This window comes from Neofelis nebulosa, chromosome 1 (assembly GCF_028018385.1).
Source record: "Neofelis nebulosa isolate mNeoNeb1 chromosome 1, mNeoNeb1.pri, whole genome shotgun sequence".
Taxonomy (NCBI): Eukaryota; Metazoa; Chordata; class Mammalia; order Carnivora; family Felidae; genus Neofelis; species Neofelis nebulosa.
In genome coordinates, this window is record NC_080782.1 from 107,206,846 (window position 1) to 107,234,428 (window position 27,583).

Consider the following 27,583-nt stretch of genomic DNA (forward strand, 5'->3'; position numbering starts at 1 on the left):
TCAACCCTGCTGATGGAAGAACTTAACTCTGGTGGGGGTCTCTCTGTTCCCAAGTCCCCTGTGCTGTGCCTCTCAATGGTGCCACTACGTGGGCAGACAGTGCTTGGGTTAGGACTGGGTGAGGGTGGAGTGCCGGATCACTACCCACCAGGGTTGGTGCAGGGAGGGCAGGGGGAGATGGAGCCCCTACTCAGTCAGACCTGGGCAGGTCAGCATCTTTCTGGTCCTCCTTACAAGCACCTGTGACAGTATCCAGATGAGCAATCTACCCTATAGCATTTCCCATTCTGTGGCAACTTCCCTTCCACCACCAAGAGAAAAATAAAACAGAAACAAACACTGGACATCCTCCTCCGTTTTACTATCCAAAACCCTATGCTTACTTAGTAAACATCACCTTCTCCTCTAGAAAAAGAAAAAAGAGTGTTCTTTCTAATGTTATAGGCAGGGGGACCACACTGCACCAGCCATATCTTTATTGATCAACTCACTGCCCACTGTCTGTGGAACCCAGGAAAACCTATGCAAACAGGTCTTCTGACTGTGTGCCCTGTACCCCATCCTTCCTTAGGCAAATGGGCATATCAAATGCTACTTTGATTCTCAAGGCCAAAGCATACAGGCTCACGGGACTTTAGAGCTGAAAAAGACTTTGGAAAGGGGTGCCTAGGTAGCTCAGTCCACTCAGGTCATGATCTCATGGCTCGTGAGTTCGAGCCCCGTGTCAGGCTCTGTGCTGACAGCTCAGAGCCTGGAGCCTGCTTCAGATTCCTTGTTTCCCATTCCCTCTCTCTCTCTCTCTCTCTCTCTGCCCCTCGCTTGCACTCTCTCTCCTTCTCTCAAACATAAATAATAAACATTAAAAAAAAAAAAAAAGACTGAAAAACAGCCAGTCTAGGTGCTTTAGTTTTTGATGAATTTCAAGGACGTTAACTGATCTGGCCAAGGGGACAGCTATTAGATATAGAAATCTCTACCATTAAGTCTAGGGATAATTAAGATATCTCACTTTTGTTGTTTGTTTTCAATCACTGCTTAAGTATTATGAGGGGAGAAGTGAGAAGAGAAAAACAATCTTAAATTAGTCATTCTTGGTAGTTGTTCACAACTTGGATGTAAGGTTTTTGCGGTAAAGGAAGTTGAAATTCATGACTAAGATGAGTAATTTTTAAAAAGTCAATATTTGCTTAACATTCTCCCATCCTCGTGGACATTTAAGAGTTTGCAGAATTCGGCATATACCGAATCAGCTGCGTGGACAGAGTGGTTAAGAACTATAAATGATACAACAAAAGAGCTAGTTGAAAAATAATTTCTGAAAATACAGTCACAAAGTTAGGCATGTATACACACACACACATACCCACAGAGTATGTTTTTAATCTGAGCTTTGGAAAATTGGGTCCAATTTGCTTTTGGAAAAGGCCCTATTCTTTGTGACTGAGCCACTCCTAATTCATTGGAATGGTCTTTCTAACCATCTTTTACAGCTTGTATCAAGACTTAACAAGCTTGAGGTTCTGCTGGTGGCCACATGAAGTTGGTGAGATGGAGAAGGCTTAAGATCTGCCTATCAAGGTTGGACAGCAAGATGGACCTGGCTACTAAGGTTGACTCCAGAAACCTAGGTAGTTGGGACAGACAGAACTACTGATGCAGCTTCCAAAGAACACAGTCATTCAAATTCCAGAAGTAGTGACCATTGGACTTTCAATAAAGCAGGCTGGGCACAGTTACAGGAAATTCAGGAGGTACTTACCACTCATGACTCGGTCTAAAGGGGAGGTAGGGGCAAGGGTTAGAAGGATAGGGAAGGGCTTAAGTCTGGAATAATTTGAGTATAGAGATCAATACAAAGCTGACCTTACCATAGGCATGGAGAGGGAGGAGACGGTAACATAACCATATTCATTCAGAGCTCATCCCTGTAAACACCCTAACTCCAGTTAAGAACATGAATACCTGGGGGCTAATTAGCCACAGGCACTATCATTCAGTTAGAAGAACTCACATTTTCAGGACTCCTGTATGCTTTTCATATATATCTCTCACACACACACACACACACACACACACACACACACACACACACACGCATACACACACAGATAGAGACAGAGATTTATTGCAAGGAAGTGGCTTATGTGATTGTGGGGGCTAGGTGAGCAAGTCCAGAATCTGCAGGAGAGGCCATCAGGAAAGGCAGGCTGGAAACTCTCAGGAAGGAGTTGACATTTGACTTCACAGACAGCATTTCTTCTTCCTTGGGAAAAACCTCAATTCTGTTCTTAGGCTTTCCACTGATTGGTTCAGTCTCTCCAAGATTATGGAAGATAATCTCCTTTCCTTAAAGTCAAATAGTTGTAGATGTTCATCACATCTACAAAATATTTTACAGCAACACCCAGATTAGTGTCTGATTGGACAACTACATATTGTATATAGCCCAGTCAAGCTGACAAATAAAAGTGACCATTACACCAGTGTGGTATCAGTGAGTATCTCACGTATCTGTAGATGTGGAATCTGAGCCCTTGAGAGGTAATAACTTTATCCTAGAAAATAGGCTATGGGTTTTTTGCATTATATCATCCTTCCCAGAGGGATACAAATGTATTCCACTCACCTATCTGATTAACATTCCTAGGATCTAAAAATGTGGGAGAGATAAAACCAAAAACATATTGCCTGTCTTGAAGATTTGCAAATCTGAAAACAGGTGAGACTGAGCCTTCTGGTGAAGGACTCAGTGTGGTCAGTCGTGGAAACTATGTAGGGCAGAGGTTAGGGGAGGTGGTATAACATCATAAAAAGAGGAAGGACTTTGGAATCAGACACGCCTGGGTTTGAATTATAGCTTTACTACTTTGCAAATGCTGACTTGAAGCAAAGTGCTACTTTAAAAAAATCCATTTCTTGAGGTATCATTTGCATATGATATAATTTAAGTGTATATGTCAAAGACTTTTAATAAATTTACACACATGTGTAATCATACACATGATCAAGATATAGAAGTTCCCTGTACTCCTGCTCAGTCATTTGCCCCTCCTCACTAGTCCAAGGCAACCACTGACCTGCTTTTCTGTCACTATGTATGAATTCATTCATTTTAAACTAATATTTATTGAGAACTTACTATGTGTCAAGCATAGTCCGGGGCACTGGGATATGGTAGTAAATAAAACAGACAAAAATAGCAACGATGATGTAGACAGAAAAAGAAAGCAAACAAAAATATATTAGGGAAATATGTGTAGATCATGTGGTAATTTCCACAGATGAAAATACAGAAAGTAATTGGGGCACATGCTGCTCTTTTCAGGAAGGTAGCCCGGGATCACATCCCTAGGAAGTTGAGTCATGAGCAAAGAGCTGATCGAAGTAAGGGCATGAGCAATGTGGATATCAGGACAAGAATGGTCTAGGTAGAAAGAACAACAAGTGCAATGGCCCACTGGTGAGTGTTGCTGGAATGTTTGAGAATCCAGTGTGGTTGGAAGGGAAGGGACAGAGACAGAAAGCAGCAAAAGGTAAGAGAAGTAAAGAGGTCCAGGTAGGATCGGGCCCATAGCCCACTGTGAAAACTTTGACTTTTTATCTTAGTGTAATTGGGAGCCATTGCAGGGTTTTGAGCAGAGGATTTGACATATTTAAAGGATCACTCTGGCTGTTGTGTTGGAAACGGACTGTAGAGGCCAAGGGCAGAATTAGTGTCATGTGCCTGGTACATAGTAGATGTTCAATAAGTTTTAGCTATTTGGAGGTTATTGATTTCTTAGCGCAAATGAGGCTGTGACCTCTTTTTGTGTGTTTCTTGTTTCTGTAGAGTGCAAATACAAATCCATTCATTTACTCAACAAATACTTGTGAAGCATGACTATCTGGAGTGCTGGGGAATAAATGTTGAGTTAAAAAAAGATAAGATTGCAAATTCATAGAAAGAGAAAGTAGAATGATACTGGGATGGGGGAGGGGAAAATAGAAAGTTGTGCTTAATGTGCACAGAGTTTCACTTTCACAAAATGAAAAAGGTCTGGAAATCGTTTGCACAACGTGAATATACTTTACTGAGCTGTACCCTTGAAACTGGTCAAGATGGTAAATTTTATGTTATGTGTTTTTTACCACAATTAAAATTAAGGTTTTTTTCAAAGTTTATTTATTTGAGAGAGGGAGGGAGAGGATAAGCAGAGGAGGGGCAGAGAGAGAGGGGAGAGAAAATCCCAAACAGTCTTCATGCTGTCAGGGGAGAGCCTGACATGGGACTCCATAGCATGAACCATGAGATCATGACCTAAGCTGAAATCAACAGTCAGATGCTCAACGAAATGAACCACTCAGGAGCCCCTAAAAATTAAAAAAAACAAAAGATTTAGGGGCACCTGAGAGACTTAGTCGGTTGACAGTCCAACTTCAGCTCAGGTCCTGATCTTGTGGTTCATGAGTTTGAGCCCCGCACCCGCCTGTCTGCTGTCAGCACAGAGCCTGCTTCAGAAACTCTGTCTGCCCCCCTCCACCCCTCCCCTGGGCTCTCTCTCTCTCCCTCTCAAAAATAAACATTATAAAATATATATAAAGAAATGTTAGGAAGGAATAAGTAGTTATGATGAAAACAATAATGGTGATGTACTGTGTCTGAAGGGCTACTTTAAATGAAAAAAATTAAGACCAGTAAACAAAAGAAAGCATGACCGTATTTATGTAAAGATGTATTTAGGTGTCTGTTGCCTGACTAGACAAACAATATTCTAAACAGTATGAAGTCTTACATCTTTATCCCCTAGGATGTGGAATCAACTATATAGTGAAAAAAAGAGCCATTTCTTTTTGTCCTACTAAAAATAGATGTGTGCTGTGTACATATGTGTGTATAACTTAGGTATGGATATATGCACATACACACATCATATATGCTTGTGTGCATGTATGTGTATGCATATGTACATGCCACATTAAACAGAGAAGTGTCTGGTTGCTTATCCAGCTTATTTACCATCCAGGTAACAAGATGACTTTCATTTCATTTGTATTCTTTTCTGTATTGTTTTAATTTTTAAAGTAATAGCATGTCACATTTTCCCTAAAACAATAAAGCTATTTTAAAAATGAAAGCCACAACAACTCTACAGGACAGTTCTGGTATACGAGTTGGTAAATGTGAAGTGCTTAGAACATGTCTAGAACATAGTAAGTGTTAGTAAGTGTTAGTAAGTATTGGCTGTTATTATTCTGCTTGTTACTGTGTCACCTGTTAGGCCCTGCTCTAAGTATTTTACATGTATTTTCTACCTTAACCCTTATAGATACTATAAATGTTGAGATACAGACAGGTTATGACAAAGATGACACAATTTTTAAGTAATGAGTCCATATTTTACAGACAAAGATCTTTTAACTCCTTTAACATAAATGGCTATTTATTTATTATTATTATTTTAATGTTTATTTTTGAGACAGAGAGAGAGCATGAGTGGGTGGGGGGAGGTGGGGGCAGAGAGAAAGGGAGACAGAGAATCAAAGCAAGCTCCAGGCTCTGAGCTGTCGGCACAGAGCCAATGTGGGGCTCAAACCCACAAACCATGCGATCATGACCTGAGCTGAAGTTGGACGCTTACCCGACTGAGCCACCCAGGTGCCCCATAAATGGCTATTTAAAATGCCTCGAACTTGTACTCAAGTAAAACTCATTGCTGAGGATATTCTCAACTGACAGTATAAATATATAACTGCTTTATGTGATTCAAAAGAATGACATATAAATTTTCATGTTTCTGAAGTATCACTCAAATGAGTCAAATAACTACATTCTAAGACATACATAATTTACATAGTGAACTAAAATAAGTATCTCAAACTTCATAGTAAAATTACTAATAATAGTACCAGTTTGCCCTTGAATAGCAATTTATAGTTTGCAAAGCACAATCACATACATTGGCTCATCTTGAGCTCCAAAACCACTCATTGGAGTGGTAGGGCAGGCCAGATGTTAATACCATCACTTACAGCTGAGGAAGCTGAATCATACATGTATGCTTCACTTAGAATGCCTTTGGCCACAAGGAACAAAAACCCAATTCCAAATGGTTTAAACAACACAGAGCTATACTGGCTCACTTTCTTGGATGCCCAGATGGACTTCAGACTTGACACAATCTAGCTGCACTGACTATTTCTTTATAATTCTCTTGATTCTGTCCCATAAGGGCTGGCTTCATCTTGAGCCTCATGCAGGTCTAGGTCCCAATGCTACACATGATGATGCCAGAGGAGAACAATGTTTTTTTCTGTAACTTTGTCTTGAAAACTAGGAAACCATCCTCCGAAGTCCTTAGCAAATTTTCCCTCACTTATCATGGGCCCAAAGGAATTCATATGCCCACCCCTGAGTAAATTATTGGCAAAGGCCATGGACTTACCCTTAGATGAATCAAGATACTTGATGGAAATGTGGGCTCTGTTGGGAAGGAAGAAAAGTGGCAATGGTAATGAGCACTGGTTGAGTACTACAGTCGGGGAAGGAGCAGTCAGGAATCAAAGCCACCTCTCTTAGGTTAAGTGCTGGGGCCAGGAGTACCAATGAGGTCATGAGAGCAAGACTCAGGCCCTCTAACTTTCATATTTTTCATATAACAACCTCAACTTGATCTTCATTGGATTAGAATGCTTATTTTTTGGCTTTGGTGGCGACACCCAAGGGGCATCTTTAAAATATTTGAATGGGGGAATTATCAACGCCTGGATTTTGCAAGATTGAAGTTGGATGGACTGGTAAAAACTTGGTTTTGAAAGCCACCTTTTGATAAACGCCTCGGAAGCATTATACTTGTTTTTTTAACTAAAAGTTTTTCAAGGAATAAAAAAGAAAGCTTTAAAAAGGTTTGTACTGGATTTTTGAAGAAAAAACGATTGCACTTATAGTTGAAAGTATCTCTCCCAGATCCCATTCTTTTTCCCTCACCAGAGGAAATCCTATTCTGGATTTGGTGTCCATTTTCATGTGGATATTTTTGTGCTTTTACTACTGTGTATAGATCCAAGATAAATAGTATTGTTTTAAAAATACACACACACACACACACACACACACTTTATAAAAATACTAACCTCAACATATCTTTCTGCAGTGGGATTTTGCGTTTGATATTTTTTTTTAAGTGATACCTATAATAATAGATGTAGCTTTAGTTCACTCATTCTAACTGAAATATAGCCTGTTATTCAAATCTGCCCCAATGTATCATCTACTCTTCTGTTGGTGGATATTTTCATGGTTTCAACTGTTTCATGATTCCAAACAAAGCTCTTGTGAGCATTCTAGTAGATATCTCATGCTATTCAGAAGAGCTTGTCTGGTACGTATCCCGGAATTTTTGGACATGTTCATCTTCAGCCTTAATACATCTTGTCATATGGCCCCCAATCCGATGGCTGTGAGGTGGAATTACACTGTTGGCTTCAGAAGTATAGTAACTTCTTTTTTCCCTTGTTTCCTATGCATTTGAAACTCTCTAGTTTCTTAATTTTATCCTATTTTCTTCATTGAAAATTTGTTTTCATTCCTCCATCATGGAAAATTGTAGCGCCTATTATGAGTCTTTTCATTTTGATATGTCTTATTTCAGTTAGCCTGTTTTTTCCTTTGGAAATATATTTTATTATTTATTGGACACCATGAAATGACAATGAAAGAAATAAACACACACATCCAGATACTTGACATTTTCTCTCCAAACTGTTGAGATCAAATCATTTTTCTTGATAATTTCTGGCTCACTTGACTATACAATGTGATCAGAATTTGTGTATTTTCTATGGAGAATGGAATAAATATATCCCTCTTTCTTCTCACTGGAGAAATCCTCAAATCACAAGATTTAAGAATAGCACTGATAACCAATTAGTTTAATTAGTATTTGGCAACTCTGTTTAGCAGAATCTTTGGACGTGCACCTGGCTTATAGAGATGGTGCTACTGAATGATGCCACTTTAGCATCCGAAAGCATTGCTCTATTTTTACACAGTGTCTACCTAAGAGATTCAGCTGCACTTGGATATGCTTACAGCAAGCTCCCTGAAGACTTTCCCTGGGTTTGGGGGAAGAAGTAACGTCAGTAAGTCAAAATTTACACCCTATTGTCCAAGGAAATGCAAAGCCAACCCAATAAACAAACATGAGATCATATTTCTATTTTGGTTGAGGGTAGGGGGAACACTTAATCCTGAGCAGCATGAGAGAGAGACAAGAGGAAATGAAACACACACTGATTGAGATTGTGCTGTCTTCTCTTGCAGTTTGCAAAACTCAGATGGGAAAGGAATAAGCATTTACTTCTCTCAGTTTCCATGCTTACCTTTTAAGTGTCTCAGCATCAAAGAAACACCTGCCCTGAAACTGTATTTTCTTTACCCAAAGAATCTGGTGTAAGTGAGAATGTTGTATGAGAGGGTGGAGGGGCAGGGTGAGCTGTGTGGGCACAGAGAAGGATTCAAGATAAAAATCAAGATAAAAAGGATAATTTCCAAGACTTGAGAAACATGCTTCTGATGGGGGGAGAGTTGGTTACATTGGCTATAGGTTCCTAGAGAGTTAACCCACACCATTTATCCTTATTGATTAGGCTGTTTAGAAATGTTAAAGATGGTTGTCAAGTTTGCCAAACAGCTCCTTTTATTGCTTCCTCTAGAGTCTCAAGATGACATCTAGATTCTTCTGGCATGCACAGTAAAGGTCAACTCAGGTAATGTTCCATTAAAACAAGACTACAAAAATTGCCATAAATAAGAGGTAATATTGAAGGTTTTAGGAGGTTTTTTTTGTAATTTATTTTTAAGTAATGTCTGTACCCAGCATAGGGCTCGAACTCACAACGCTGAGATCAAGAGATCAAGCAGGCAACTGAGCTAGCCAGGCACCCCTAGGAATTTTCTTCTAACTTCATACCTTTTTATTTTAAATTTTTAAAACATGTTTATTTATTTTTTAGAGGGGAGGAGGGGCAGAGAGAGAGAGGGAGACAGAGAATCCGAAGCAGGCTCCAGACTCTGAGCTGTCAGCACAGAGCCCAACACAGGGCTCAAACTCACAGACCTGAGATCATGACATGAGCCGAAGTCAAACACCTAAATCACTGAGCCATCCAGGTGCCCCCATACCTTTTTATTTTTATTTTAAAAAAAATTTTTTTCAACGTTTTTTATTTATTTTTGGGACAGAGAGAGACAGAGCATGAACGGGGGAGGGGCAGAGAGAGAGGGAGACACAGAATCGGAAACAGGCTCCAGGCTCCGAGCCATCAGCCCAGAGCCCGACGCAGGGCTCGAACTCACGGACCGCGAGATTGTGACCTGGCTGAAGTCGGACGCTCAACCGACTGCGCCACCCAGGCACCCCCATACCTTTTTATTATTAAAGGTTGGTAAGACCTGAAATTTGTTGGAAGTAATTAGATATTTTCTTATATTACTTTTGAAAAGCAAAGCTTCCCCTACTTATCTTGAATTAAAATAATAATTTGTTAATCAAGTATATCTTGAAGCCACTTTCTTCTCTGAAATATTAGTGTCCCCCTCTCTTTTGAGTCCTGAAATTGTTCACAGCCAGCACTTCCTGCTGTCAGGTTCTTGTCCCTGCATTCTGACACTGACGTTCCAGCAGTTACCTTCTGACAGGCACCTTCAACCAGCCTCCTACCAACCTCTGTCATTATTGTCTCCAGTACCAGAAACCTCTGTGTTCCTAAGTGGCACTTCTGCCTCACCCTCTCCTGGCTATGAGAACCCTTCCAGCTACTGGATCAGTGACCTTAACCTGAGAGCGCCAGTGTGTTCAGGGGGAGAGAAGTGTATCCTGAGCACATGATCCATTTTCTGATGTGATGATTTCATTTCTATTATCCCAAAGGAATGCAACAGGCGTACTGACATTTTGTCTACTGGCACCACAGACAAAAGTGTGTTGCTGTACTAACATGCCCAGCTAAATTCGGATACGGTCCTGAGAATTTTATTAGGTAAACGGAGGAACTAATCGGGTCTCTGTAGATGTTAACACAACTCTACACTACCTTTATAAAAGAAGTTGGCTTTAACTAGCAGAAAGTTAAATTAGGATTCAAAACATTAAATAGTGCTTAGTGGATGTTCCACCTTAACCTTGAACTTCAGTAGATAGAGGTCAACCAGGTAGCAGTCTGGCTTTCTGGAACAAGTATTTAATCGTACTTGAAATTTGGATGGTAAGTTAGGAAAGAAGCCAAATCTTCGAGAGCTCTTAGGCACTCTGCAGACATTTTTAAAAGGCATTTACTTCTAAGGGTGGTTGAATATAATTTGCCTCTCTTCTAGTCCTTCCAAATCTCTTCTTTAGCATGTAGCCATGACAATATTGACTGTTCTTCAAATGGGATATTGTGAGAAAAGCCCTCCAAGCCTGCACCTCACTAGCTGTTTTCTGCCTCAGACCTCTGTTGTGCTCCTAATGGGATTTGGAGATATTTGCTTAGAATCTTCCATTCATCTAATTAGTCTTTTGGGAGAAAGACAGATGAAAGACAGGGAAGGCAGGAGAGAAAGCAATGCTTCATAGGCCTGGTTAGACCACAGGATGTAGCTTATCTACCAAAGAATGAGTGACATGAAACTCATTACACAGAAGGATTGAGCTCTGTGAATTTGGAGGTTCTGTCTTCATTTACAGAAGTCACCATTCAACTACTCCTATTTCCCTATCCTTAACTATGGTGGAATTTAAAAAGGAAATGCAAAGTTGGGGCTTCAGAAAAATTTCCCTCATCAGGGGCCCCCCAAACAAAGAAACCTACTGGGATATAAAAGGGATTGATAGATGAAGTCTGAGAAATTTCTCTCTTGCCACCTGATCCCAGTTGGAAATTCACTGGCTAACTGTGCTGCTGACTGAACAAAACAGAGGATAATAGCCTCTGGCTGAAGATTTTATAATTGAAGCCGAGGCAGAGTGGGCCATGTGCGTGTTCAGAACAGTGATTGCATTGTGGATGACAACACAAGTCCCACTTGTCAGTCACACAAATGTTTAAGGCTGTAGAAAGGCATCTGATTTGGGACAGGGATGACAAAATGGATCTTTTGGTTTTCCCCACTTAGCCCTGAACACAAAAGACTGATGACTGCTTTGTTCTGGAATAAAGTCTTACATTCCTTATAGGACCTATCCAATCATTAGTAGAGAAAGAAAATTCCTGTCTGGAATTACTCCTACCACTTTCTGAAAGAAGCCAACTTTTAGTCTCATCACCCAGTGGGGGAAAGCAGTATGAACCAGATTTTTTTTTTTGTTTTTTTACCAATCATCACTTTTCCTTATTCATTTTTAGTGACTGCCTCAATGTTAAACAACTGTACTAAACAGTATTAAGACACATGGCTCTAATTTGATAATACCTGGCAATACTTAAAATGCCTCTTCCCGTTGAACCAGGAACTACACTTCTAAGAATTTGTTTACTAGATAAACTGACAGATGTGTAAAACTATATATTTGGAAAGATAATCTTGGCAGCATTGTTTGTAATGTCCAAAGAGTGAAAATGACCTAAAAGCTCACTGACAACAAATTGATTAAATAAATTATAGTACATTTACACAGGGAAATGGGATAGAAGCTTAAAGTCCAGTTCCAGTCCTCATGAAACTTGGAACTTGGAAGTTTTTTAGTCTTTCATTGATCCGCTTAATTAACTGCTATCCTTAGTAAGGGAAGTTGTAAATAATGGGCAGTAAAGGAATGAAGAGTTGGGTGCTTTTTCCTCAGCTCTTATTAGTAGCAATGGAAAACTAACACTGATGGGAGAAGGAAGTAAGGAATCTTAATGAATTCTGGACCATCTCTAAATAGCTTGATGGGTCATCTTAACAGCCTATTTTCAGATTTATAGGATGTACCAGTGCCTCTTGGGTGTATCATACTTATCAGGTTAAAAGGAGTCCCGTGTGAGTCCTCTAAGGGCTAGGGGTTTATAACCATTTGATCACAATGCATAGATAGGGTTAAAGGGAATATTTTCACCTCTTTCTTGTTAAGTCCTTTAATCACAGGGCCTGAGAAACTCCTGGATATAAGACAGATGGAAGGGCACCATTTAGTCCCACTGCTGACAGGCTGAAAAAAGAGAAAATCAACCATTTTGTTAGAAATGTCTGTGGTGGCAGGTGGCATGGTAATCATAAAATTTGGTGACACAAAAATCAAATTGTACAATGGAGTCAACCATTGTCAGGAAAAACAACAAGAAGGCTTTTTAAACATACCTTTCTTCTATAATTTATCTCCACTTATTTCCTTTTCTCACTATATTTAAGCAATATGAGCTCAGGAGTTTTTGTCATTTTTTGTATCCGCAGTGCCTAACACAGTGCCTGATACATAATGGGCACTTTACAGTCTTCAAAATGAATTAAAAAACAACAGTTTGAAAGCAAATTGTTTAAGATTGTTCTTAAATTTTTCTGATTAATGCTAAGGATACTTTTCCCAGAAAAAAGACACATATCCATGTACGTAAAAACTTAAATATATTTTCTGGACAACCATGGACGTCTACTTTCACTCTTATTTTCATAGATTTTCTAGGGAACCAGAGATTGTAGATTAAGAAATTCCTAGGTTTAGAGTACATAATCACAGAGAAAAGTGGAGGAATCTTCAGAAATATTTTTCCATTCTCCAATTTTTCTTTTACAAAATGCATGTTTCTTTCATCTAATTCATAGAGAAACTCTTTCAGTCCCTAAAGATAAGGGCCTCTTCATGTAGAAAGTGTAAAAAAATTTTACCTATGTAGATTCATATCATCTACATAGATAAATCCATCCTTATAGCAGAAGGTAATTTCAAAGAAGATATGTTTATTTAACATACACTCGGACTATTCACCATGAGTCAAAGGACTGTAGAGGACAGGGGCTATGGGGCTATAAACAATGACTCAGAAATCACAATATGGTGGAGCACATGTATAATAAACTGGGTACTTGAGTTTGATTTTGGCGTCTGGGTATGTTTGATGAAGATAGTGATGGGTGGAACGGGCAGAGAACAACTATAAATTCTGTAAAGGAAGAAAATGCAACTGCAAGAATCCCTAGCTTTATTATGGTCATACACAACTGACCTCTCACCCTGTTACCAGATTATCCATAAGGAGTCTGATAATGACCTCTGGATAAGCACTGACTAATTACGGAAGAGGAATAAGGCAATATAAACTATAAATGCTTAAATCAGATATCTGCCGTATGGGCAGCTGCAATCATCTACATACCATTTGTAAGATCCAGTGTGTAAACGTTTCTTTCACCCGAGTGATGTTTTTCTGATGAAGATTATACATTTGTTGCATCTTAAACTTTGGGGAGACGTCAAAGCTGATCTGGTATGAATGTCTACTCAAAGGAGGAATGCCTGCTGTAACACTCCTGGTAGCCACAAGCTTTGCTTTGATCTTCATTAACAGCAGCAGTATATATTTCAGTCAAAAATAATTATTAGAAACAACTTCCTCATGTTGAATTAAAACCTCTTTGTATTTTCCAACCATTTTTCTAAGCTTTGGTTTCTGGAGATGTAGAATAACCTATCCTCTCTGCCATACCTTAAGTATTTGAATACAGCTTTCATTTGTATTGCTGAATTCATCTTCAGGAAGGCTGAAATTCCCTTTCTTCAATGTATTCCTCTTGAGAAGTCATCACCTGCCTGTCCCTACTCTTTCAAACACTGTAATACTTGGTCAAAATCTGCTTAAAATGTGACACCTAGAACAGAACACGATATTCTAGCTGTGAATGATCTTAGCACATCTGGGTCCAAAGGAATTCTTTTGATCTGGACACAAACTTCCATCAACACACTCTTACTGGCTTTCATTCTTACCTTCTGTACCCCTCCCAGGTGTGCTGTACTGTGTGGGCTTATATTGGAATTTGGTCAAATAAAACTGTCATGTCTTTTTTTTTTTTTATTAAAAAAATTTTTTTTTAATGTTTATTTTTGAGAGAGACAGAGACAGAATGTGAGTGGGTTAGGGGCAGAGAGAGGGAGACATAGAATCCGAAACAGGTTCCAGGCTCTGAGCTGTCAGCACAGAGCCCGATGGAGGGCTCGAACCCACGAGCTGTGAGATCATGACCTGAGCTGAAGTTGCATGCTCAACCAACTGAGCCACTTAGGTGCCCCAAATTGTCATGTCTTTTTTTTTCTGAGTACCATCAAGTCAGGTTTCCCCTCTGTTTACCTTGGCAATGGAATGTATCTAATTTTGTCTTAAATTTGCCTCGGCATGAAATAATTTTATTTTATTTTTTTATTATTATTATTATTATTTTTTTATTTTTTAATGTTTTTATTTACTTTTGAGATAGAGAGAGACAGCATGAGCAGGGGAGGGATAGAGAGAGAGGGCAACACAGAATCCAAAGCAGGCTCCAGACTCAGCTCAGAGCCTGACGCGGGGCTCGAACTCAAAGAGTGTGAGATCATGACCTGAGCTGAAGGTGGACGCTTAACCGACTGAGCCACCCAGGCGCCCCAACATGGAAATAATTCTAAATCTTAATGATAACATTTTCAACGACTGCAGTTCTGTTATCTGTAAATTTGATAATACCTTCTATGGAATTTCTTGTGTCTTCATCCAAAGGATTGGAAATTTTCTTTGGTTTAGTGTGAATCATTATTCAGCTCTCTTAGGTTGTTTCAATAGCTAGGAATCCACCTCACTAACAATTATCTATCTGAGCCACAAAGATTTCAATAGAGATGCCAGGTTTCTTGCCAGATTCAGTGAATATGGTACCTTAAAACCAGTCTAAGCCATACAGTGTCTCCAACAACAGATGCTAGGGACATTCTGTCATCACAGTAAAATTTTAGGTGAGCCTCCAAGCTCTATGAAGTAAGCAGCCAGAATGGATGCCAGGTCATGTGAGCAGAAACAAGAGAGCCTGTGTCATATTCACCATTTGCCTTTTCTTGTACATACACAGTGGTCCAGATGCACGGGATCTATATTTTATTATGAAAGACTACAAGGTAAATTCAACCAAATAAAAGCTCAAGAATCACTCACTGGAGAGGGATGTATGAGGGGTTCTGTTCACTGGCCCAGTTTTTCAAGATTTTTTTCAGACAAAGTCTCCATGTATAGCATTATTGTGGGTGTGTTAGAAAAGGCTACACTGATCTAGTATTCAGATTTTATAACCTTTACCTTTTGCCCTGATACAGTTGGGACTAGATGAATCACTTAGGTGGCTCTGTTTCCGGTGCAAGTTTCTGAAAAAGACAATTGAAAAAGTAAATGTTGCACATTGACTGGTTTTCAAAGAAAATGAAAGCATGTCTTTTTTTTTTTTTTTTCCCTTTTATTCCCACCAAACTCTTGTAAGAGAAGGCATATTCAATTTTGAAGGGCTATCCAATTTCAGATGGGAGATCTGTAACTATAATAATGTTGCATTGAGAGAAGAAGGAAGCCTTGGTCACTGCATCTATTTAGATGATATATGGTTTCTCTTTTTACACTTTTAGGGGCTCAGTTAACCACCTCTAAACCTAATTTGGGGGATCAGTGTTTTAATCCAATTCCCTCAGAGCATGGAAAATTCTTCCTGTGCATGAACGCAAAGGAAAAAATGAATAATGGTCATAAACAAACCAGCTGATCCACCAAACAGACAGGATTGTTACACACATTAATTCATATACAAAGGCTAAAGGCAAAATGGGAAATAAATCATTTCCTATTACTTAAGGAAAGTACAAGCATAAAATCATATCATTTAAAAATTAAAAAAAGTATTTTCTCTATTTTGGCCTCGTACACAATGCGGTTTGTCAAGTCTATAGAGCTACAGATATCCACCTTTCATCATATTAATTTTAGAAAAGCAAGATTTTCACATAAATAGCTCAGGTAGTAACTCTTCAAGATCACTTTTAGTTATTCATTTAGGTAACATGTAGCATTTGCACTAAAGGGAAAAAAAATCTGTATTAGGTGGCAAAACATCATGGCTTTTCTTTCTCTTGTCTGTAGTAACCCAAAACAGACCTAAATATCTTGGGTCAATAATCAAGACAGACCTTATCATATGCTGCTCAGCTCACAAACCTGAAGTGTAGCTTGGTTAATTACAATTTTTATAGTTATCCACCATTGAGAACCTTACCAACACTCTATACTCTGATATGAAAAAAAAAAAAAAAAAAAAAAAGGGAAGAAAAAAGAAAAGGTAGATAAATGGCCACATTCAAAAAGTTTTTTAAAAATTAGTTCTGGGGCGCCTGGGTGGCTCAGTCTGTTGGGCGTCCGACTTCGGCTCAGGTCATGATCTCACAGTCCGTGAGTTTGAGCCCCGCGTGGGGCTCTGTGCTGACAGCTCAGAGCCTGGAGCCTGCTTCGGAGTCTGTGTCTCCCTCTCTCTCTGCTCCTCCCCTGCTCATGCTCTGTCTCCTTCTGTCTCAAAAATAAATAAAAACATTTAAAAAAAGAAAAAAAAAGAAAAAAATTAGTTCTTAGTTTTTAATTATTGTAAAGAGTAAGTATTTAAATTTGTTGCCGTGCTTTGGTAGATGTTAAATATCATATATGGACTCTAAATAAAAAGAACATCATAGCACTTTTGTTTTCTTAGGCATTTCAGCTTAAACATTAAAGTATGAAAGAAATGTGAGTTCGTTCTTATGGATAATAATGCAACTTTATTGTGTGCAACCTGTTTCACGCCAAGTATTAGTTTTTCCATGTGAAGTAAGTTGGGATTGAAAATGATAAAGTTATTGTTAAGGAGACACATAGAAAGGCAATAGAAAATGCTGAAAAAAGTTTTTGTCTGAAACTGGAAAACAGAACAGTCTGGAAGAAAAAAAAAAGATATGAGAAGAGTACCACAGGTTACCAACACCAAAAAAACTACTTTGTGGGAGAGAAGGGCCAGGCGATTATCTCAGAAGGGAGGGTTGGATTTCATGTGCATTTTTAACGTATTTGCTTGGCAATAATAATCCCGGAATTTTCTTCTGCGTTGTTAGAGCTCTTAACCTTTCCCACTGTCTATAATTTTATTATGCAGCATAATATATATGTTTTTATTTAGCGCAAAGTCCATCTGTCTAATTTTGTCCCTCACCAGCAAAGTCATACCTCAGATACACAGCGGGAACCAACTGGAAGACCTATCAGAATATATGTGAAGTTTGGATTTTTTAATTAAAAATTTTTTATTATCCTATTTTGGTTTCCTTACTGAGTAGACTCCTAGGGAAAAATAAGTCCTGTGAGTTTACTGGTCTGCTTTAGAAGTACAATTTAGACTCACAGAAATGAAAGTTAAAGAGAGATCCAAAGTTTCGCTTAAAATAAAAATCACCAGACGAGATAGGCTATGAAATCCTCCTCCCTGTGGTTGAGGACACGTAACACTTTGGAGCAGCTGTCCTCAAACACTTCTGTCCAGAACCCACTCCTCTTCTGGAGTTTCTGAACTCTTTCTGCTCCACACCACCTTCAGCTCTCTTCCCTAAAATGCCATTGGTGATATGTATATCTGCAACTTTGGGTGAGATGGTAATAAAGGAGGCAAAGTCCGTACCATTTATCAGAAACACGAGAAGAGAAACATATCCTTGGACTTGTTTTAGTGTTCTAATTGGCAAATATACCAAAGGACTGACAACCTTGTATGCTGTGGTGGAAACGAACCTCTCATGCAAGATCTACAATCCTCTAACGCAACATACAAAAGCAATATACATAGGCCAGTTCAGTTAAAACTCTTACTTTTTTTGGTACTCTGTGACAGGACTTTAGAAAAGATAAATCCCAATTGTGGAACATAATTTAAGTGCGGCAGAAAAGTAGAAATAATGAGGCCTGAAATCCAAAGATAAACGCATTATTGAGGCATATTCCCCTGGCCCTTAGATATGTGAACAAAGAGGTCATGCGTTACTGTGAGACAGAGGGTCAAAGGTGACACAGGGCTCCAAGAAAATATTTACCAGAGAAATGTGATGATTCATTTATCAGTCCAGAAATACCAAGTACAAAACTTCAAGATATAAAGAAAGATCAAATTATATAATGTATATGATTCAATTTAAAAATTCTTAGCCCTCTTACATTATGTTATCTAGATTACAATAGTAAAAAATCAAATTACATTCATATGAAACTTGTATAAAAAGAAATCAAATCCATTGTTATGAAATTTTATAGTACAATTATTTTCTGATGGGTCTTTTCTTAGGTCATGGTATTTATAATTCCATTTACATCTGTGTAATTTTTCAAAGTGAAAAACAAAAGACAGTCAATAGAAATCTAAACTTTCATTTGCAAAACTCCATTCAGTTTCCGGGCTAGTAACACATGGTGATGTCGACTTGTCCTCCAGACATGGACTGCTACCAAAGATCCCCAGTTTATGGAGCATGCAGGCCTCTACTCATTAGGAATGCTTTTTGGTTTGGCTCACGTTTCAAGAAATTCTGCAGCATGTCCATGCCGTCCAGAGATCCCCCAGGTTTCAGGATTAGGTTTCTGTATTTCATTCCAACCTAATAAAATAAAACATCACACCTAATAATTCATTGTTAAAGCAATTTCCCAAATCTCTAGATGCAAAAGAAAAAGGAGGAAGGGTGAAGAAAAAGGGACTTTGACTTTACTTTGTCTGGATGTTCTCTTTTGCCTTAACTACAGCTTTATAGAGCTGTACTTATTTATTTTGGTAGCTATGAGAGCTGAAGCTTAAACCTCCAGTCTTCTACGTTCCCCTTTATTACTGTCTTATCTCCTTAGAGTTTCAATGGTGAGTGAACAAACAAAAAATAGCCAATGGAATGTATAACAGATTCCTATTTGGTAGCCCATCTCAAATGCTATTTCAAAAGAGTTAGCAAACCAAGTGTTCAAGAAGGCCACAAATAGGGGATTTGTGTACCTAGAACCAGTGGCATCACCACTGCCAAAATGGCTTCTGCTATGTTTTTACAAGGGGTTTATAAAAAATGCCTCATCCTTATGGATGGCGGTAGGACAACAGCACATGTCCCAGGTGTAGGTTAAGTTATTTCTGTGAGCTCAGAGCTAGGAATAAGGACCTTTGTAAAGTTTTCCTTGGGGATAAGGTCTGCAACCTTAAAACACAATGTAGTTACTCTGTCTTTATTTACATAAACGTAGCAGCAAGTAAAGTGAAGGAAAACGACTGAAATTCAGTATCAGTGTCATTCATTATTTTCACTTCCTTTTCATCATCCTTTTAGGGATACAAAGCAAGACAATTCAGTGAAAAATAATTCCAAATATACATATAAATAGTTCACAGAGTAACACTTTTAAATTTATATCCATTAAATCATTTGATCAATATGACTAATAGTCTTTTTGACAAGAATAGCTAGAGAATTTTCAGAGACAAAAGTAACTTTTGACTTACAACAATAATTCTGTTTGGTACAACCATCAGAGATAAGTCTAGTCAAATTGTTAATAAACGAAAACATGAATGAATGAAATTTACCAAGTTAGATACAAAACTATTTTATTCCCTATAGCATCATAAAATAAAAATTTTGGGGTTTATCTTTTTGTTATTAACAGAAATCATCTGCAGTTTATTAATCTTGACAGGTTAACATCAGACTTCCTAGTCTGGGCCCTGATTAGGAGTAAATAATTAGTCAGTTACCTTCTTGTAAAGTCTAGGGCAGCACAGTCCAACAGGAATATAATATAAGACACATAAATAACTTAACATTTTCTAGTAATCAAATTTTAGAAGGTAAAAAAAGTCAAAATGGTGAAACTAATTTTAATAAGATATTTTAACCATATATCTATGTTACTTCAGCATATGTCAATATAAAAATTACTGAGATTTACTTTCTGTGGTAAGTCAACAAAATCTCGTGTGTGTTTTTCACTTTTCCAGCACAATTTTTTAGTTATGCTAGCCACATTTCAGGTGCTTGACAGCCACAGGGAGCTACCACAGTGGACAGGGGTAGGGCCTAGAACACAATGTGATCTTTAGAAGGGCTTATTGGACAATATTCTAGTATGACAATGAAAAGGCATGTAGTAATCTTGGTGCTTTATCTACAAGTTTTAGATAAATTTTCCTAAAGAGGGTAGGCCTGTAATCACTGATATTCGAATTCCTGAAAACTCTGGTAATGAAGACTTAGAGCTAGATTTATTGTTCTTTGGGGGGGAAAATGATGTGTAGTTTTTTGCTTGGTCTGTAGCAATCCATTACTGTTATGCTAGCAATTGGGAACCTAAAATGTGAGTGATGGCTGATCCTGCCATAGACATTATTATTCTAAGAAGTAGCAGCTTAGAGCTCTGGAGCCCAAACACAGTCTACCTCCCTTTTCTTTCTTTCATTGCCCCAAATGTCTACATTTGACCAGTGTTAAATCAGTAGGGGGAAAGGTTAGGATGGGGAAGAAAGACAGTGTTCTCCTGGATCTTCACCCCTTTCCCTAAGAAGCCACCATAAAAGTAGGGAGAACTGGGGCTCCTGGGTGGCTCAGTCGGTTAAGTGACTGACTCTTGATTTTGGCTCAGGTCATGATCTCATGGCTGTGCAATCATCCTGCATCGGGCAGCTCCATACCCAGCATGGGGCCTGCTTGGAATTTATTCTCATTCTCATTCTTTCTGTCAATTTCCCTCTCTCTCTCTCTCTCTCTCTCTTCTCCCTCCATACCTCCCTCCCTCTGACCCTCCCCTGCCTGTGCTCTCTCTCTCTAAAAAAATAAACACACATTTAAAAGAATCTCCCACAATGTGGCTACCTGACAAAATAGTCTCATTTTGTACAGAGAACTGCAGTTCTAGCCAGCAAAGAGATGCAGGTACTTGAGGAGTTGCATGGCGCTGTGAAGAGGCAGCTCAGGGCTCCTCTGACCAGTAAGGTCATCGCGGAGCTTGGCGGAGGTGGGGGGGGGGGCGCGGTGTGCAGCTCAACATAGCTCCAGTCCTGTCCCGCTTACAGCTCCAAACAAGTTGATTCAATTTCCTGAATTACAGAGCAATGGTCTTTTAATAGTTTCATTTCCTTCACAATGAAGTTTGGAGAAGAGTTTAAGAGTCATTTTGGTAATAGGATCTTGCTTTTCTTACAAAAAAAAAAAAGTTAAGTGAATTTTTGTGTTTTAGGAAGGTACCAGCTCTCTGGGTAAGAGAACACTGTCTGGGAGACATATGCCACAGGTGGAAGGAGTCTTTGCCATAAGTTGTTCTAGTCTGTTTACATAATAAAGAAACTTGAACTGTAAGGAAGGCAGAAAGACAAGTTCTAAGACAACCAGTGAAATTTTTTTATGCTAGAAGAATCCTTCAGGAGGATCTGCACATAGTAAGAGCTTCTATTAACTAGTATATGAAGGCAAATCAGCATCAGTCACCTGTGTGGTTTTTAAAGTTTTTTTTTTTGTTTTTTTTTTTACTTATTTGTTTAGAGAGCCAGGGACGGACAGAGAGAGAGAGAGGCAGAAAGAGAGAGAGAGAATGAGCAGGGGAGGAGCAGAGAGAGCGGGAGAGAGAGAATCCTAAGCAGGCTCCCCACTGCCAGCAGGCAGGACTTGAATCCATGAACTGTGGGATCATGACCTGAGCCAAAATCAAGAGTTGGACGCTTAACCAACTGAACCACCCAGGCACCCCACCTGTGTGGTTTTTAATCCTGGAAGATTAGAGTGTATCTTTTGGCAACTGTGCAAGTCCTCTCTAACAGTGATGTTTCCTAAAGCAAGGTCAGGAGTCTTGGAGTGAGGCCCAAGTTTGAATCTTGGCTTAACCCTCAGCTCTGTGACCACAGGCCTTGGTTTCTTTTCCTGTAAAATAGGAACATGCCTCCCTCACCTAGTTTATGGGGAATTGGGGATGATTTCAGTACACTGCCCTGTCCCTAGTGTAACACATGGCACCCAGGGCCACTCAGTAACCCTCTGTGGTCATCCATTCCTCCTCTCATTTCTGTCCCTCTCACACTGGCCCTCCATTCAGTGTCTCATGTACACAGCAGGGACACAGATGCATTCCTGGTTTGGAGTCTCCTTAAAATTAGTTCTGTTTCCTAATAAAACTAAAAAAAAAATACAAGAGACTTCATCTCCATTATTAATAAGAAATAGATTATCTCGTTCAGTAGGAATATTAGGGAGGTGAGACAAGGCACTCATCTAAGAATACATACTCTTTATTTGAGGTAATATTTTAAGAGCAATCATAATGGCCTGAACGAAGGATGCCACCATCTGTAAGTAATGAGAATATGTCTCCTGCTGGGTCTGGCATTTCTGAGGCAGCACATGCAAGCTCCCACTGTCTTCCAATCCTCCCTCCTTCCTACTGTGACTGACTCTGAGGAGGAGAGCCAGTTGTCTCCTTCCTACACTGAGTAACAGGCGTCAGGGAAAAGAGCATCCATCCAACGATAGGTGATGATGATCAGGCACCCAATAGGCTCCCTAGCCAGCTTTAAAAGTGGATGCTGAAACCTTCCACAGCCCATCTGTAAACTCCTTCCCAACAGCACACTCTTTGTTTCCTATGAGGGTGGGGATATCGTGGGTGGAAAAAGAATACCTTGGACAACAACAAAGAAAAAGGGAGAGAGTGAAAGAGTGGTGCTGGTAGTCAGGGAGATGGAAATGAGAACAGTGGGTCGGAATCTGCTTGATTAGAAGAGGCCTTCCGGAAACTGTGAGCAAAGTTTCAATTTGTGAGGATAGAAGGATAGATCTATATTTATGGGGAGGGAGATCACAAAAAAAGAAAAAAAGAAAAAAAAAAGAAGAGTAGTCTGGGTATTAATATGTATTGGGGGAAGGGGAAATAGATGGGGACAACTACTGTAATTAAATGTAACAGTTTTGAAGTAGAGGACACACAAAAATGAATAAAACAGCTCCAATTACAAGGACTTCATCATCTAGGAGGTAAAATAAAGAAAAAGACAATGTGCAAAGCAGATTATTAGGGTTCTAAGAGAAATACAGAGAAAGGCTGTAAGAACACAAAGGAAGAAAAAGTGCTTCCAGTTGGTTGGGATTCAAGACTTGGAAAGTCTGGTCTTGTAAATATGCAAGAAGTTAAGTTGGAAATCAATCCCATTTCTTTCCTTTGTCCCTTAAATCAGGCAAAATCTAAGTCTGTCAAGAAAGGCTGAAGTGTAAGAAAAATCAGCTTTGTGGTGGTAGGTCAAGAGATCCGAAGCAGAAGTTAATCCATTTGTAAGGACCTTCAGAAGGAATTTCATATTCTCCCTTAGCAACACATTGTAGCAGGAATTGGGCTTAGAATTCTGATGGGAGAGCTAGCTTTAGAGTACAAATTCTCTGTGAAGTAATTCTTTTTCATGTTAACCCAAAGTTTGTCATGTTTCTGTGTCTGCTACTGCATGTAAAGATCTAGCTACTTCCTTATGGCATTACAGATTAAAATATAATAGTTGCATTTGACTGTCTTGATTTTCTTGGTATTCCATTCTGCAGAGATACTCAGTTTTATTTTTTCTTCATTGAAGGAAAAACAAAGGTTAGCAATTTCTCTAAATGCAAAAGAGGAGGGAGATAATTCTAGCTTAATAATATAATTGTCTTTGAATCCACCAAGTCTATTACCTCTTAGGAAATTTTCCCACAATGAACTTGCCTTATAAAAAGAAATGGCCCTAGTTAAAATGCCACCATTTTCTTCAACCCTATGATTAGCTGCTGGATTTTGAAACTACATTTGGTGACGCTGGATATCTTCTTTAAAGAGCTCCTAGAGCTTGCAGGAAAAGTATTATTCCCAAGCAGCTCCCTTCCATAGTTACTTAAGAAATCAGCTGGAGGGGCGCCTGGGTGGCGCAGTCGGTTAAGCGTCCGACTTCAGCCAGGTCACGATCTCGCGGTCCGTGAGTTCGAGCCCCGCGTCGGGCTCTGGGCTGATGGCTCGGAGCCTGGAGCCTGTTTCCGATTCTGTGTCTCCCTCTCTCTCTGACCCTCCCCCGTTCATGCTCTGTCTCTCTCTATCCCAAAAATAAATAAAAAAAGGTTGAAAAAAAATTAAAAAAAAAAAGAAATCAGCTGGAGAAGAAAAACATATGTCTGATAATGAGACTTCTCTATATTCTACTAGAAACAAAGATTTTTAGGATATGTTTAATGAACAAATTAAATAATGAAGATAGTCTAACTATGTATAATGAAGAAAAGAGAAAATCACAAATAAAACCAGAAGTAGCAAACTGTGGCTATTATAGGTAATTGGCCAATTCTAACACTTGGATAGAGGCCCTCAAAATAGAATGAAAACCACTGTACCATAAAAATATGCTATTGCTACCTTTGGTATTCAGAAGACTACAGGTTTGGGGTGCCTGGCTGGCTCAGTTGGTAGAGCATCTGACTCTTGATCTTGCAGTTATGAGTTCAAGCCCCACAATGGGTGTAGATTACTTAAAAAAAAAAAAAAAAAAAAAAAAAAAGACTAGGTTTATATTTGACCCTTCCTATTATTGTTTTCCCAGTGAGTAGTGCACTTTCTATAGTTCTGCTTGCTAACATCTGGAATGTTTCTCAAAGCAGACCCTGAGCTTTGCAGGATGGCACGAGGTTATAGAGAGAAGGCCTGGAGATGTTCTTTTGTTGATACCAATGACCAGAACAATAATGTCAACAGTACATGATCTTTCAGTCTCCAGCCTCTCTACAGATTTTGGGGACAAAGAATAGCAGACACTGATTCCTTGAAGGGCCATCCAGTTATCTTCTCAAAATGATTCAAATACACACTAGGTGAAACTAATGTAACATGATGTGTCAACTACAATTCAATTAAAAAAAAAGGTGTCAACTTTACATCGATATAATGGCACCAATATATACTCAATTGTGATGCTTATTAAGAAATCTAAGACACTCTAATCCTCCTTCCTTTCAAGGTGTCCTTTTATTTGCTTGCTTTTGTTGTGGTTTATTACTGAACATTTCTAGAGCCTATTATTTATCCTTGCTAATACAGAATTTTCACAATGGTTTTAGGAAAGAGTCTTTTTACCTCCCCGTGCTGGGCAATAATAACTGGTCCCTATCTACCGGAAACTTTGTAATTCTGGAAAATACAGCAGAATTTTAGTGATGAGGGAAAAAACATACGAGGGAGACAGGGAGCCTTGAGACAACAGGGTCTGTGTGATATATTGTGAATGCTCTGATACCCTTGACTTCAAATCAAATTCAGTATTTCTATAAAAATTCTTTCGGGACACCTGTCTGGCTCAGTTGGAGAAGCATGTGACTCTTGATCTCGGGGTTATGAGTTTGAGCCCCATTTGGGTACAGAGATTACTAAACATAAATAAATAAATAAATAAATAAATAAATAAACAAACAAACAAACAAACAAACAAACAAACTTAAAAAAATTCTTTCTCTTCATCACAACGTAGCTGTAATGACCAAATATTTTTCTTAGAACAGGACCGCTGTTTCAAAGTATTACATTTTAATAAGTGGGTATTTGAATTTTGTAAATCAGGTATTACTTTAGAGCAAACATTTGTAAAACTTAAAAAAAAAAAATAAGCGAAACCAAACAAACAGTATACTGTAGAGGGAACAAAATGGCTATTTAAAAAGCTGTTCTAGTCTCTGCCACTGCAGTGGCAGAGTGGAAGAGTGTGAGAGTGGGGTGCAAAGGGATTCTCCTTGGTCACTTGAGCCCAATTCACTACTGTTGTGACAAAAGGGGAGCAAGAAATGCTATAATATCCCAGAATACTTGATAGGGAAGAAAAAGGAAGGGATTAAAGTTAGCTTCATGGCGTAAGATGAATAATATATAGCAATGTTGAACCCAGAATTTTAGTGAAACTGAAAACGTGTTTTACATTACAAGGCAACAACTCCAAGTTGTTGGGAATCTTGTGTTCTCCAAGTTCACCCCAGGCCCCTGATCTAAAATAAAAGTAGTCTGGCTGCCTGCCAAGCTGTGAAGCTTGAGAGTAAGAGGAAGTACACAGAAGCATAATGGCAGGGACTGCGTCTGTTGGACTTGCAAGTTCCTTGGGGCCGACTGGGATCAGTACATGGGCTGTTACCTTGACAGATGGAAAAGAAGAGGTAACAGCGGAAGGTACTGGAGATGTGGCTGTGTAAGTGGAAACACAGAGGAGATAAGTGAGGAAGCTTAATTGAAAAAGGTACTGTGGCACTTATGCTAGGAAGCGTCACCAACTTATAAGAGTCAGTAACAGGTCATAATTGCACCTTTATATTAAGTAGACCTGGAGTCTCTATAATCATTGTTTTCTGATTTTTGCAATAATGCATGCTCTGTGTAAAACATAAGGAAAAGCTCCATAAAAATCACAGAAAAATATTTAATAACCACTCATGAAATTATCACTCGAAGCTAAGAATGGACATTTTGATGTACTCTTTTTCTAAACATGCATTTTAAAATAAAAATTTGCATTCTATGGTACAAAATATTTTATAGCCCGATTTTTTTCACTTTGTGTTATAGCTATATTAAACGTTCCATACATAAGAAAAAGCTTGGTGAAATCCTTCCCTCACACTTCCCTCAAGTCCATTCTTTTCTTCAAAAAATGGAAATACCACTTTTGGTTCAGATGTTCTAGAAGATTTCATAAGCGAGTAGCCAGCCTTGTGACTAGGGCCTTTAAGAATGGTAAGATTGAAGGTGTATCTGGGTGGCTCAGTCAGTTAAGCATCTGACTTTTGATATCAGCTCAGGTCATGATCTCACGGTTTGTGAGATCAAGCCCCATGTGGGGCTCTGTGCTGACAGTGTGGAGCCTGCTTGGGATTCTCCATCTCCTTCTCTCTGCCCCACCCCTGCTCGTGCATGCTGCCTCTCTCAAAACAAATAAATAAACTTAAAAGAATGTTAAAATTTTTAAGAGGTAGAGACAAGAAAGTCACACCTTTTAGGTGGAAGAAATAGAATGATCATATTTGTGAAGGTGCAAAGACCTATGGGAACACATAAATCTGGCTGACACATTGAATTCTGGGAAGTAAGGAAGACATGTGATGGCTAAGCTAAGGACTGTGAACAAGGAGAGGAAAGCAAGAAACAGGAAGTAAAAACAAAAGGGTAGGTGAGGGCCTTTGGAAGTTGGCGACTGGGTCATCAGTGGTCACTCGAGAGAGAGTAATTTTCTAGTTCCGTTGGTGGAGGCAAAATAGAGGTTTGCATGGACCGCTTCTTACACCAAGAAATTAGGCTGTGAAAGGAAGGAGAACTGAGTAATAGCAACAGGGTTACTAGAGGCAGTAGCAATAATCCCAGTTTTTGCCAAGATATATTAAGGCTTGGTGTTAGACACATCTTTCAGACAGAGGGAAAGAAGGTGAATACTGAAGTATAGAAAGAGAACAAAAATGACATATTTAGTCTTGATGACCGTAATTTTCTTAGTGGAGAGGAGAGAGGTTTTGAGACTCGGGGGATCTCAATAAGGGAAGTAGGACAGGACAGCAGAGTAACAATGGGTGTCCAC

At 39.0% G+C, this 27,583-nt stretch overlaps 1 protein-coding gene across 1 annotated transcript in view; it reads right to left on the reverse strand.

The window, feature by feature from the left end:
• Nucleotides 1-16,725: 16,725 nt before the first annotated feature.
• Nucleotides 16,726-27,583, reverse strand: part of NLN (neurolysin) — a 108,609-nt gene continuing 97,751 nt past the window's right edge. Inside the window, exon 13 of the mRNA XM_058730991.1 lies at nucleotides 16,726-18,605. Coding sequence (XP_058586974.1) covers nucleotides 18,471-18,605 — 135 coding nt within the window. The 3' untranslated portion in view covers nucleotides 16,726-18,470. The remainder of the gene's footprint in view (nucleotides 18,606-27,583) is intronic.